The 14951-nt window shown below is 39.5% G+C and overlaps 1 protein-coding gene across 2 annotated transcripts in view; it reads right to left on the reverse strand.

Annotated features, from left to right (window-relative positions):
- The window catches only part of abca5 (ATP-binding cassette, sub-family A (ABC1), member 5), a 52534-nt gene that overhangs the window by 37426 nt on the left and 157 nt on the right, over positions 1-14951 (reverse strand). For both annotated transcript variants that reach the window (XM_061875992.1, XM_061875991.1), the window contains exons 2-8: positions 4870-5016; positions 4610-4796; positions 4368-4541; positions 4201-4298; positions 1353-1579; positions 1154-1295; positions 894-1082 (exon numbers count right to left, since the gene is read on the reverse strand). In XM_061875992.1, coding sequence (XP_061731976.1) covers positions 894-1082; positions 1154-1295; positions 1353-1579; positions 4201-4298; positions 4368-4541; positions 4610-4796; positions 4870-4998 — 1146 coding nt within the window. In that variant the 5' untranslated portion in view covers positions 4999-5016. The remainder of the gene's footprint in view (positions 1-893; positions 1083-1153; positions 1296-1352; positions 1580-4200; positions 4299-4367; positions 4542-4609; positions 4797-4869; positions 5017-14951) is intronic.

The following is a 14951-nucleotide window of genomic DNA, read 5'->3' on the forward strand; positions in this document are numbered from 1 at the left end:
AGAGGTCTGTCATTTTCATCATAGGTACACTTCAACTGTGAGAGACAGAATGTGGGAAAAAAATCCAGGAATTCACATTGTAGGAATTTTAAAGAATTTATTTGTAAATGATGGTGGAAAATAAGTATTTGGTCAACCATTGAAAGCTCTCACTGATGGAAGGAGGTTTTTTCTCCAAATCTCAGGATACATGGCCCCATTCATTCTTTGCTTAACACGGATCAATCGTCCTGTCCCCTTAGCAGGAAAACAGCCCCAAAGCATGATGTTTCCACCCCCATGCTTCACAGTAGGCCTCGTGTTCTTGGGGTGCAACTCAGTATTCTTCTTCCTCCAAACACGACGAGTTGAGTTTATGGGGGTGGAAACATCATGCTTTGGGGCTGTTTTTCTGCTAAGGGGACAGGACGATTGATCTGTGTTAAGGAAAGAATGAATGGGGCCATGTATCCTGAGATTTGGAGCCAAAACTTCCTTCCATCAGTGAGAGCTTTGAATGGTGAACAAATACTTATTTTCCACCATCATTTACAAATATATTCTTAAAAATTCCTACAATGTGAATTCCTGGATTTTTTTTCACATTCTGTCTCTCACAGTTGAAGTGTACCTATGATGAAAATGACAGACCTCTGTCATCATTTGAAGTGGGACAACTTGCACAATCAATGGCTGACTAAATACTTTTTTGCCCCACTGTGTGTGTGTATGTATATATATATATATATATATATATATATATATATATATATATATATATATATATATATATATATATATATATATATATATATATATATATATATATATATATATATATATATACACACACATACACACACTGCAAATGGCCCCCGGACCACACTTTGGACAGCAGTAAATGATTGTGTTACCTGTGCGATGCCAATGGCGAAGGCGGTGGGGGAGAGCAGGCAGAGCATCCAGACCAGCGGCTGGGGGAAGTCCTTCATCAGGACCGTGAAGAGGGACAGACATCCAAAGACCACCGTCAACATGGAGCCCACCGTGCTGGCCAACTTTGGTTTCTTGAAGAGCGGCGTCAGCGCGAAGGAGAAGAAGATCTGCGTACAGAAGACAAAATGGAGGCTTCACACCTTGTGGGAAGGCTGAAGCGATCCGAGGTCTTACTGACAGAAGATATCCCGTAGAGGAAGACCAGGGAGAAGACCATGAAGAAGTCACTGTTGGGGAAGAGCGCCGTGTACGTGGCGATGACCGACATCAAGATGGACATGGCGGTCACCAGAACGGCGTACAGGAGGCCCCAGGACATCCTGCGGAACAAACAGGAAGTGACGTCACGCCGCGTGAAACATGAGAGCAGACCTCACCAGAAGGCGGAGTCATAGAGCCCCATCATGGTCATGGTGTCTTTGAGGCGCTGCTCCTTCTCAGCCGCCACGTTCACGATGAGGAAGGTGACAAAGGGGGTGAAGGCCAGGACCAGGTAGATGGATATGAGGGCGTGGGGGAACTTCTGCACCTCCACAGAACCCGGCTGGCCCATCATCACCGCCTTCAGGTCCATCTCGCTCCACACGGAGCGCTTGGTCTGCATCTGCAGCATCACAAAGTCCCGTGCAGAAGCATCAGAAGAGACACCTTCACGTTCCTACACGCATTATAGGCCTCCAAACCAAGTGTGGTCCCACCACACCTGCACCCAGGGTTCAGGAGGAGGATCTGACCCGGACACTTGCAGGTACCTCCCTTCTGCACTCCCTGATCGCAACGTTTCTGTGTCAACATGAAATACTGCTACGACTGAGAAGAACATCTCAATGATCAAAGAAAAGTCATAATTTTGAGGTAGAAAGTCATAAATAGGAGATAAAAAGTTCAAATTATAAGATAAAATGTCATGACATTGAAAGTCAAAATTATAACATAAAACATCATATTTAGGACATTAAAAAATCTAAATTATGGAATAAAAAGTAATAATAAATTGATAGAATGTCATAATTATGAGATAGAAAGTCAAAATTATCAAAATAAAAGTCAATTATGAGATAAAAAGGCATAATTATGAAATAAAAATACACAATGAGATAAAAAGGCATAATTATGAGATAAAAAGGCATACTTATGAGATAAAAAGTCCAAATTATGAAGTGAAAGTCAAAATTATGATATAAAAAGTCATAATTAGGAGACTAAAAAGTGCAAATTATGGAATAAAAATGTATAATATTAGTTAAAAAGTCATAATTATGAGCTAGAAAGTCAGAATTATTAGATAAAAAGTAATAATTAGTTGATAAAAAGTCCAAATAATAAGATAAAAGTCCAAATTATGAGATAAGATGTCATAATGACATTGAAAGTCAAAATTATGACATAAAACATCATAATTAAGAGATTTAAAAAAAAATCAAAATTATGGACTGAAAAGAACTACTAATTTGATAGAATGTCATAATTATGAGACAAAAGACAATTATGAGATAGAAAGTCAAATTTATCAAAATATAAGTCAATTATGAGATAAAAAGGCATAATTGTGAAATACAAATTACACAGTAATGACATCAAAAGGCATAATTATGAGATAAAAAGGCATACTTATGAGATAAAAAGGCTAAATTATGAAGTGATATAAAAAGTTGTAATTAGGAGACTAAAAAGTGCAAATTATGGAATACAAATGTGTAATATTGAGTTAAAACGTCATAATTATGAGATAGAAAGTCAGAATTATTAGATAAAAAGTAATAATTATGAGATAGAAAGTCCAAATAATAAGATAAAAGTCCAAATTATAAGATAAAATGTCATGACACTGAAAGTCAGATTTATGACATAAAACATAATAATTAGGAGATAAAAAAATCTAAATTATGGAATAAAATGTAATAATAATTTGATAGAATGTCATAATGAGACAAAAGGCATAATTATGAGATAGAAAATCAAAATGATCAAAATACAAGTCAATTATAAGATAAAAAGGCATAATTGTGAAATAAAAATACACAATAATGAGATAAAAAAGGCATAATTATGAGATAAAAAGTAAATTATGAGATAAAAAGGCATAAGTATGAGATAAAAAAGCATAAATATGAGATAGAAAGTAAAAATTATGAAGTAAAAAGTCAAAAATATGATATAAAAAGTCATAATTAGAGACTAAAAAGTGCAAATGATGGAATAAAAATGTATCATATCGAGTTAAAAAGTCATAATTATTAGATACAAAGTCATAATTATTAGATAGAAAGTAATAATAAGGAGATAAAAAGTCCAAATTATAAGATAAAAGTCCGAATTATGAGATAAAATGTCATAATGACATTGAAAGTCAAAATTATGACAAAAAACATATTAGGAGATAAAAAAAATAATTTGATAGAATGTCATAATTGAGAGACAAAAGGCATAATTATGAGATAGAAAGTCAAATGTATCAAAATACAAGTCAATTATGAGATAAAAAGGCATAATTGTGAAATAAAAATACACAGTAATGAGATACAAAGGCATACTTATGAGATAGAAAGTCCAACTTATGAAGTAAAAAGTCAAAATTAAGATACAAAAAGTAATAATTAGAAGACTAAAAAGTGCAAATGATGGAACAAAAATGTATCATATCGAATTAAAAAGTCATTATGAGATAGAAAATCTGAATTATTAGATAAAAAGTAATAATTAGGAGATAAAAAGTCCAAATTATAAGATAAAAGTCCAAATTATGACATAAAATGTCATACTGACATTGAAAATCAAAATTATGACATAAAACATCATAATTGGGCGATTTAAAAAAATAAAAATTACGGAATAAATACGTAATAATTAGATAGAAGTTCATAATTATGAGACAAAAAGGCATAAGTATGAGATAAAAAGTCAAAATATTATGAGATAAAAATGCATACTTATGAGATAAAAAGTCATTATTAGGGAACAAAAAAGTCCACATTATGAAGTAAAAAGTCTAAATTATAATATAAAAAGTCCTAATTAGGAGATTAAAAAGTGCAAATGATGGAATAGAAATGAGTTAAAAAGTCTAATTAGGAGATAGAAAGTCTGAATAAGGCGAACTGTCGAGTTTTGAGAAAATTAAAGGATTTTAAGTGCGCCGTATGGTCTGAAAAATAGGGTACATAGACAAACTTTGATTGAAAAGACTTATATGGCAGCCATATTGCGCAGGGAGGGCCACCTCACCTGGATGATGGCGGCATCAATCAGCGACTGGAGGCGGATGAAGCCCGAGTACCAGTAGTTAGCCGCCCGGCAGTTGAGCGAGCTGCTGACACAGTTGGCTGCGGAGGACACAAGAGAGAAAGGTCCAGTAGGAGACGAGAGCGTGCCTTCCTTCCAGCAGAACTTACCGATGGACTCGGTGTAGTCGCCGGGCCGCGGCAGTTGGCTGTACGGGAAGCGCAGGCTGTACGAGGTGGCCGAGGCGTCTCTGAACACCACGCCCACGTAGCTGGAGGGCTGGTGCAGGCTGGCGTTCTCCAGGTCCTCCTCGCTGGCGAACATCTCCAAGTGTTCCTGCATGTCTGCAAGCGCACACCACAGCTGAGAAAGGCGGCGAGGGCGTGTGCCAGGGCCAAGACGTGTGCCTTACGCAGCTCCTGGGCCACCTCCTCCATGATGTGGTTGGTCACGTTGGTGATGGGCGTGTAGCCCAGGCCCTTGATCATGTGGTCTTCGCGCTCCAGCTCCACGGTGCCGATGCCGCCGTAGGACACGTGCGGGTTGTGTGTGCTGATGAGGATCAGGAGAGCCAGCAGCAGCAGCGGCAGGATCACTTCCTGTATAGTTTTGGCGGAGATTTTGAAAGAGCAACTTTGAGGCGTTAGGTGGGGAAGAGGAGCTGGACCAGACCTGCAAACTCTGCTGTTTGGTCCTCCACTTGATGAGCAGGTTCTTGTAGAGGAGGCTGCGTGTTTGCTGCCACACTGCAGCGTCCCTGCTGCCCACCGCCGCCACACTCCCAGCATGCCTTGCGTCCATGATGTCCGCCCGCCTCAGCTGCAACACACACGCTTACTTACATACACATCTTATAAGTAGACACAGCATTGGCTGCTGGGACGCCAGAAATTGGGCCGCCATCTTGAAGTGGTGATGAGCATCCTAAGCTGACAGTTGACAGGTAGAAAACAAAGATGCCAAACTGACAGTTGACAGGTAGAAAACAAAGATGCTAAACTGACAGTTGACAGTTAGAAAACAAAGATGCTAAAGTGACAGTTGACAGGTAGAAAACAAAGATGCTAAAGTGACAGTTGACAGGTAGAAAACAAAGATGCCAAAGTGACAGTTGACAGGTAGAAAACAAAGATGCCAAAGTGACAGTTGACAGGTAGAAAACAAAGATGCCAAACTGACAGTTGACAGGTAGAAAACAAAGATGCTAAACGGACAGTTAGAAAACAAAGATGCCAAACTGACAGTTGACAGGTAGAAAACAAAGATGCTAAACGGACAGTTGACATGTAGAAAATAAAGATGCTAAACTGACAGTTGACATGTAGAAAACAAAGATGCTAAACTGACAGTTGACAGGTAGAAAACAAAGATGCTAAACGGACAGTTGACATGTAGAAAATAAAGATGCTAAACTGACAGTTGACATGTAGAAAACAAAGATGCTAAACTGACAGTTGACAGTTAGAAAACAAAGATGCTAAAGTGACAGTTGACAGTTAGAAAACAAAGATGCTAAAGTGACAGTTGACAGGTAGAAAACAAAGATGCCAAAGTGACAGTTGACAGGTAGAAAACAAAGATGCCAAACTGACAGTTGACAGGTAGAAAACAAAAAAGATGCCAAACTGACAGTTGACAGGTAGAAAACAAAGATGCTAAACAGACAGTTAGAAAACAAAGATGCCAAACTGACAGTTGACAGGTAGAAAACAAAGATGCTAAACTGACAGTTGATAGGTAGAAAACAGAGATGCTAAACTGACAGTTGATAGGTAGAAAACAGAGATGCTAAACTGACAGTTGACAGGTAAAAAACAAAGATGCTAAACGGACAGTTGACAGGTAGAAAACAAAGATGCCAAACTGACAGTTGACAGGTAGAAAACAAAGATGCTAAACTGACAGTTGACAGTTAGAAAACAAAGATGCTAAAGTGACAGTTGACAGGTAGAAAACAAAGATGCTAAAGTGACAGTTGACAGGTAGAAAACAAAGATGCCAAAGTGACAGTTGACAGGTAGAAAACAAAGATGCCAAAGTGACAGTTGACAGGTAGAAAACAAAGATGCCAAACTGACAGTTGACAGGTAGAAAACAAAGATGCTAAACGGACAGTTAGAAAACAAAGATGCCAAACTGACAGTTGACAGGTAGAAAACAAAGATGCTAAACTGACAGTTGATAGGTAGAAAACAGAGATGCTAAACTGACAGTTGATAGGTAGAAAACAGAGATGCTAAACTGACAGTTGACAGGTAAAAAACAAAGATGCTAAACGGACAGTTGACAGGTAGAAAACAAAGATGCCAAACTGACAGTTGACAGGTAGAAAACAAAGATGCTAAACTGACAGTTGACAGTTAGAAAACAAAGATGCTAAAGTGACAGTTGACAGGTAGAAAACAAAGATGCTAAAGTGACAGTTGACAGGTAGAAAACAAAGATGCCAAAGTGACAGTTGACAGGTAGAAAACAAAGATGCCAAAGTGACAGTTGACAGGTAGAAAACAAAGATGCCAAACTGACAGTTGACAGGTAGAAAACAAAGATGCTAAACGGACAGTTAGAAAACAAAGATGCCAAACTGACAGTTGACAGGTAGAAAACAAAGATGCTAAACGGACAGTTGACATGTAGAAAATAAAGATGCTAAACTGACAGTTGACATGTAGAAAACAAAGATGCTAAACTGACAGTTGACAGGTAGAAAACAAAGATGCTAAACGGACAGTTGACATGTAGAAAATAAAGATGCTAAACTGACAGTTGACATGTAGAAAACAAAGATGCTAAACTTACAGTTGACAGTTAGAAAACAAAGATGCTAAAGTGACAGTTGACAGTTAGAAAACAAAGATGCTAAAGTGACAGTTGACAGGTAGAAAACAAAGATGCCAAAGTGACAGTTGACAGGTAGAAAACAAAGATGCCAAACTGACAGTTGACAGGTAGAAAACAAAAAAGATGCCAAACTGACAGTTGACAGGTAGAAAACAAAGATGCCAAACTGACAGTTGACAGGTAGAAAACAAAGATGCTAAACAGACAGTTAGAAAACAAAGATGCCAAACTGACAGTTGACAGGTAGAAAACAAAGATGCTAAACTGACAGTTGATAGGTAGAAAACAGAGATGCTAAACTGACAGTTGATAGGTAGAAAACAGAGATGCTAAACTGACAGTTGACAGGTAAAAAACAAAGATGCTAAACGGACAGTTAGAAAACAGAGATGCTAAACTGACAGTTGACAGGTAAAAAACAAAGATGCTAAACGGACAGTTAGAAAACAAAGATGCTAAACTGACAGTTGACAGGTAGAAAACCAAGATGCCAAACTGACAGTTGGTATTTTCCTGTAGCAGTTTCATGTCTTCCTTTGAGCGATATTTCCTGCATCTACTTTGTTTTAGTAATCAAGAATATTTCAGTCGTTTTTATCCTTCTTTGTGGGGACATTGTTGATTTTCATGTCATGTTCCAATGTACATTGTGGACGCCGTCTTTGCTTCACAGTAAGTCTTTGCTGTCGTCCAGCATTCTGTTTGTGTTTACTTTGTAGCCAGTTCAGTTTTAGTTTTGTTCTGCATAGCCGTCCCAAGCTTCAATGCCTTTTCTTAGCGGCACTCACCTTTTCTTTATTTTTGGTAGAAGCATTAGACACCTTTTTACCTGCCTCCCCTGTTTCCAACATCTACAAAGCAATTAGCTACCAGCTGGTGCCACCCACTGATATGGAAGAGTATTACAGGGTTACTCTGCCAAGCTCTAGACAGCACCGACACTTAACAACAACACATCATTTGCAGACTTTAATTACTGGTTTGCAAAAAATATTTCAACCCAAATAGGTGAAATTAGATCATCTCCCATGGCACACCAAACTGTATCTCACGACACACTTGTGGTTGAAAAACACTGACTTATAGCATATAGGAATATTCTATTACTGTTAAGCAAACTATGAATAATAAAACATGTGTCCTTTATCATAGCTACATGTATGAGAAAAAATGGGGTGAAAAAGATTTGGATCACCACTCCAAGATGGCGGCCCCGCGTCTCGTCAGCGCCAGTAGGCAGTAGCGCTCCATGCTGCTTCCCTGAGAACAGTGATTTTTTTAACCTTTTTTGAGACAAGGCACATTTTTTTCATTTAAAAATACGGAGGCACACCACCAGCAGAAAACGTTAAAAAGTTATACTCCCACTAGGTCGTCGTGCTTTATTTTGAGTTTGTTGGTGTTTTCCTGTGCTTTAGTTATTGTCTGGCGCTGTTATTTTAGTGGTCCTTCCTGTTTTGTTGGTGTTTTCCTGTAGCAGTTTCATGTCTTCCTTTGAGCGCTATTCCCCGCTCCTGCTTTGTGTTAGCAAGCAAGGCTATTTAAGTTGTTGCTATCCTTCTTTGTGTAGACATTGTTGATTGTCATGTCATGTCTGGATGTACTTTGTCGACGCCGTAAGTTTTTGCTGTCGTCCAGCATTCTGTTTACTTTGTAGCCAGTTCAATTTTACTTTCATTTTAAATAGCCATTCCCTTTTCCTTTCCCGTTTGTTCATTTTTGATTTTTAAGCATCACATACCTTTTTACCTGCACATTGGAATCACAACAAACCATCCTTTGTCTCAATTCACATTCTGACTTTTACAAAGCAATTAACTACCTGCTGCCACATACTGACATGGAGTACTAACTATGTGGTTACCCTCTTGAGTTTTACACAGCACAGACAAAAAGCAACGGCACAATTCTTGCAGATTATAATAATTGATTTCCAATAAAAAAAAAATTGGACCAATAAGGTGAAATTACATAATTTCCCACGGCACAGTGGTTGAAAAACACTGCCTTTAAAGGCCTACTGAAAGCCACTACTACCGACCACGCAGTCTGATAGTTTATTTATCAATGATGAAATATTAACTTGCAACCCATGCCAATACAGCCTTTTTAGTTTACTAAATTGCAATTTTAAATTTCACGCAAAGTATTCTGTTGAAAACGCCGGATTATTGACGCGTATGATGACGAATGTGCGTGACGTCTCGGATTGTAGCGGACATTTTTTTCCAGCCCGATCCCAGCTATAAGTAGTCTGCTTTAATCGCATAATTACACAGTATTCTGGACATCTGTGTTGCTTAATCTTTTGCAATTTGTTCAATTAATAATGGAGACGTCAAAGAAGAAAGCTGTAGGTGGGAAGCGGTGTATTGCAGCTGCCTTTAGCAACACAAACACAGAGCTTGCGTCGTTCATCGGTCACCTGTCGAAGAGGCAGCTGCAGACTGTCTTGCTTCCTCCAACCGGCCGCTCCCGAACGTGGGATGAATACCACCGTGGAGGAGGGGGGAAAAAAATGCTCAGGCCGCCCCGACCGGCTGCCTTCGCTTCGCCTCGTTGAGAAACGTGGCTTCCCTCAGAGACACTGGCGGTCACCACATCCGTGGCCACACCCCTCCGACTTTCAGGTACGACAGTATAATCTCAATACAACACTAGTAACACAATAAGCAGATAAGGGATTTTCCAGAATTATCCTAGTAAATGTGTCTAATAACTTCTGAATCGCTCCCACTGCCCTCTCTTTTTTTTCTTCTAGTCCTTCACTCTCAATTTCCTCATCCACAAATCTTTCATCCTCGCTCAAATTAATGGGGAAATCGTCGCTTTCTCTGTCCGAATCGCTCTCGCTGCTGGTGGCCATGCTTGTAAACAATGTGAGGATGTGAGGAGCTCCACAACCCGTGACGTCACGCGCACATCGTCTGCTACTTCCGGTACAGGCAAGGCTTTTTTATTAGCGACCAAAAGTTGCGAACTTTATCGTGGATGTTCTCTACTAAATCCTTTCAGCAAAAATATGGCAATATGGCGAAATGATGAAGTATGACACATAGAATGGACCTGCTATCCCCGTTTGAATAAGAACATTTCATTTCAGTAGGCCTTTAGAAGATGTGTATGCTTACGTACTTAAAAGATGTCTATGGTTACTTACTCCTTACTAGTGTGAGCGAGCAGGCACAACATGTGACCAAATATTGCTCTATGTGGAATCATTTGCATCAAAAAAACATCACACCTTGTGACTACTCACGCACTGTGCAAATAGTGGTTAGTTAAACTCTGATGTGAGCCTGAAAGACGACTATGGACTGACTTTATTTCTGCCCTAATTGTTGACTTATATCCTTGAAAGTAGGCGAGAATGACGTGTTACACTAAATACTGTCCGCCAAGATTGACTTATATCCTTGAAAGTAGGCGAGAATAATGTGTTACACTGAATACTGTCTGCCAGGGTTGACTTATATCCTTGAAAGTAGGCAAGAATGAGGTGTTACACTAAATACTGTCCGCCAGGATTGACTTATATCCTTGAAAGTAGGCAAGAATGAGGTGTTACACTAAATACTGTCTGCCAGGATTGACTTATATCCTTGAAAGTAGGCGAGAATGAGGTGTTACACTAAATACTGTCCGCCAGGATTGACTTATATCCTTGAAAGTAGGCGAGAATGAGGTGTTACACTAAATACTGTCCGCCAGGATTGACTTATATCCTTGAAAGTAGGCGAGAATGAGATGTTACACTAAATACTGTCCGCCAGGATTGACTTATATCCTTGAAAGTAGGCGAGAATGACGTGTTACACTAAATACTGTCCGCCAAGATTGACTTATATCCTTGAAAGTAGGCGAGAATAATGTGTTACACTAAATACTGTCCGCCAGGGTTGACTTATATCCTTGAAAGTAGGCAAGAATGAGGTGTTACACTAAATACTGTCCGCCAGGATTGACTTATATCCTTGAAAGTAGGCAAGAATGAGGTGTTACACTAAATACTGTCTGCCAGGATTGACTTATATCCTTGAAAGTAGGCGAGAATGAGGTGTTACACTAAATACTGTCCGCCAGGATTGACTTATATCCTTGAAAGTAGGCAAGAATGAGGTGTTACACTAAATACTGTCTGCCAGGATTGACTTATATCCTTGAAAGTAGGCGAGAATGAGGTGTTACACTAAATACTGTCCGCCAGGATTGACTTATATCCTTGAAAGTAGGCGAGAATGAGATGTTACACTAAATACTGTCCGCCAGGATTGACTTATATCCTTGAAAGTAGGCGAGAATGACGTGTTACACTAAATACTGTCCGCCAGGATTGACTTATATCCTTGAAAGTAGGCGAGAATGAAGTGTTACACTAAATACTGTCCGCCAGGATTGACTTATATCCTTGAAAGTAGGTGAGAATGAGGTGTTACACTAAATACTGTCCGCCAGGATTGACTTATATCCTTGAAAGTAGGCGAGAATGAGGTGTTACACTAAATACTGTCCGCCAGGATTGACTTATATCCTTGAAAGTAGGCGAGAATGAGGTGTTACAGTAAATACTGTCCACCAGGATTGACTTATATCCTTGAAAGTAGGCAAGAATGAGGTGTTACACTAAATACTGTCTGCCAGGATTGACTTATATCCTTGAAAGTAGGCGAGAATGAGGTGTTACACTAAATACTGTCCGCCAGGATTGACTTATATCCTTGAAAGTAGGCGAGAATGAGGTGTTACACTAAATACTGTCCGCCAAGATTGACTTATATCCTTGAAAGTAGGCGAGAATAATGTGTTACACTGAATACTGTCTGCCAGGGTTGACTTATATCCTTGAAAGTAGGCGAGAATGACGTGTTACACTAAACACTGTCCGCCAGGTTTGACTTATATCCTTGAAAGTAGGCGAGAATGAGGTGTTGCACTAAATACTGTCCGCCAGGTTTGACTTATATCCTTGAAAGTAGGCGAGAATGAGGTGTTATACTAAATACTGTCCGCCAGGGTTGACTTATATCCTTGAAAGTAGGCGAGAATGAAGTGTTACACTAAACACTGTACGCCAGGTTTGACTTATATCCTTGAAAGTAGGCGAGAATGAGGTGTTGCACTAAATACTGTCCGCCAGGTTTGACTTATATCCTTGAAAGTAGGCGAGAATGAGGTGTTGCACTAAATACTGTCCGCCAGGATTGATTTATATCCTTGAAAGTAGGCGAGAATGAGGTGTTACACTAAATACTGTCTGCCAGGGTTGACTTATATCCCTGAAAGTAGGCGAGAATGAGGTGTTACACTAAATACTGTCCGCCAAGATTGACTTATATCCTTGAAGGTAGGCGAGAATGAGGTGTTACACTAAATACTGTCCGCCAAGATTGACTTATATCCTTGAAAGTAGGCGAGAATAATGTGTTACACTGAATACTGTCTGCCAGGGTTGACTTATATCCTTGAAAGTAGGCGAGAATGAGGTGTTACACTAAATACTGTCCGCCAGGATTGACTTATATCCTTGAAAGTAGGCAAGAATGAGGTGTTACACTAAATACTGTCTGCCAGGATTGACTTATATCCTTGAAAGTAGGCGAGAATGAGGTGTTACACTAAATACTGTCCGCCAGGATTGACTTATATCCTTGAAAGTAGGCGAGAATGACGTGTTACACTAAATACTGTCCACCAGGATTGACTTATATCCTTGAAAGTAAGCGAGAATGAGGTGTTACACTAAATACTGTCCGCCAAGATTGACTTATATCCTTGAAAGTAGGCGAGAATAACGTGTTACACTAAATACTGTCCGCTAGGTTTGAGTTATATCCTTGAAAGTAGGCGAGAATGAGGTGTTACACTAAATACTGTCCGCCAGGATTGACTTATATCCTTGAAAGTAGGCGAGAATGAGATGTTACACTAAATACTGTCCGCCAGGATTGACTTATATCCTTGAAAGTAGGCGAGAATGACGTGTTACACTAAATACTGTCCGCCAGGATTGACTTATATCCTTGAAAGTAGGCGAGAATGAAGTGTTACACTAAATACTGTCCGCCAGGATTGACTTATATCCTTGAAAGTAGGTGAGAATGAGGTGTTACACTAAATACTGTCCGCCAGGATTGACTTATATCCTTGAAAGTAGGCGAGAATGAGGTGTTACACTAAATACTGTCCGCCAGGATTGACTTATATCCTTGAAAGTAGGCGAGAATGAGGTGTTACAGTAAATACTGTCCACCAGGATTGACTTATATCCTTGAAAGTAGGCAAGAATGAGGTGTTACACTAAATACTGTCTGCCAGGATTGACTTATATCCTTGAAAGTAGGCGAGAATGAGGTGTTACACTAAATACTGTCCGCCAGGATTGACTTATATCCTTGAAAGTAGGCGAGAATGAGGTGTTACACTAAATACTGTCCGCCAAGATTGACTTATATCCTTGAAAGTAGGCGAGAATAATGTGTTACACTGAATACTGTCTGCCAGGGTTGACTTATATCCTTGAAAGTAGGCGAGAATGACGTGTTACACTAAACACTGTCCGCCAGGTTTGACTTATATCCTTGAAAGTAGGCGAGAATGAGGTGTTGCACTAAATACTGTCCGCCAGGTTTGACTTATATCCTTGAAAGTAGGCGAGAATGAGGTGTTATACTAAATACTGTCCGCCAGGGTTGACTTATATCCTTGAAAGTAGGCGAGAATGAAGTGTTACACTAAACACTGTACGCCAGGTTTGACTTATATCCTTGAAAGTAGGCGAGAATGAGGTGTTGCACTAAATACTGTCCGCCAGGTTTGACTTATATCCTTGAAAGTAGGCGAGAATGAGGTGTTGCACTAAATACTGTCCGCCAGGATTGATTTATATCCTTGAAAGTAGGCGAGAATGAGGTGTTACACTAAATACTGTCTGCCAGGGTTGACTTATATCCCTGAAAGTAGGCGAGAATGAGGTGTTACACTAAATACTGTCCGCCAAGATTGACTTATATCCTTGAAGGTAGGCGAGAATGAGGTGTTACACTAAATACTGTCCGCCAAGATTGACTTATATCCTTGAAAGTAGGCGAGAATAATGTGTTACACTGAATACTGTCTGCCAGGGTTGACTTATATCCTTGAAAGTAGGCGAGAATGAGGTGTTACACTAAATACTGTCCGCCAGGATTGACTTATATCCTTGAAAGTAGGCAAGAATGAGGTGTTACACTAAATACTGTCTGCCAGGATTGACTTATATCCTTGAAAGTAGGCGAGAATGAGGTGTTACACTAAATACTGTCCGCCAGGATTGACTTATATCCTTGAAAGTAGGCGAGAATGACGTGTTACACTAAATACTGTCCACCAGGATTGACTTATATCCTTGAAAGTAAGCGAGAATGAGGTGTTACACTAAATACTGTCCGCCAAGATTGACTTATATCCTTGAAAGTAGGCGAGAATAACGTGTTACACTAAATACTGTCCGCTAGGTTTGAGTTATATCCTTGAAAGTAGGCGAGAATGAGGTGTTACACTAAATACTGTCCGCCAGGATTGACTTATATCCTTGAAAGTAAGCGAGAATGAGGTGTTACACTAAATACTGTCCTCCAGGATTGACTTATATCCTTGAAAGTAGGCGAGAATGAGATGTTACACTAAATACTGTCCGCCAGGATTGACTTATATCCTTGAAAGTAGGCGAGAATGAGATGTTACACTAAATACTGTCCGCCAGGATTGACTTATATCCTTGAAAGTAGGCGAGAACGAGATGTTACACTAAATACTGTCCGCCAGGAAATGTTTCATTTAGCATCTGTCCGCTAACACAAGAAGCTAGCAATATAACAGAGAGGTGAACACCTTGAACGTGTGATAAAACGAACATACACTGAGGGAAAATAAAC

This window comes from Nerophis ophidion, linkage group LG17 (assembly GCF_033978795.1).
Source record: "Nerophis ophidion isolate RoL-2023_Sa linkage group LG17, RoL_Noph_v1.0, whole genome shotgun sequence".
Taxonomy (NCBI): domain Eukaryota; kingdom Metazoa; phylum Chordata; class Actinopteri; order Syngnathiformes; family Syngnathidae; genus Nerophis; species Nerophis ophidion.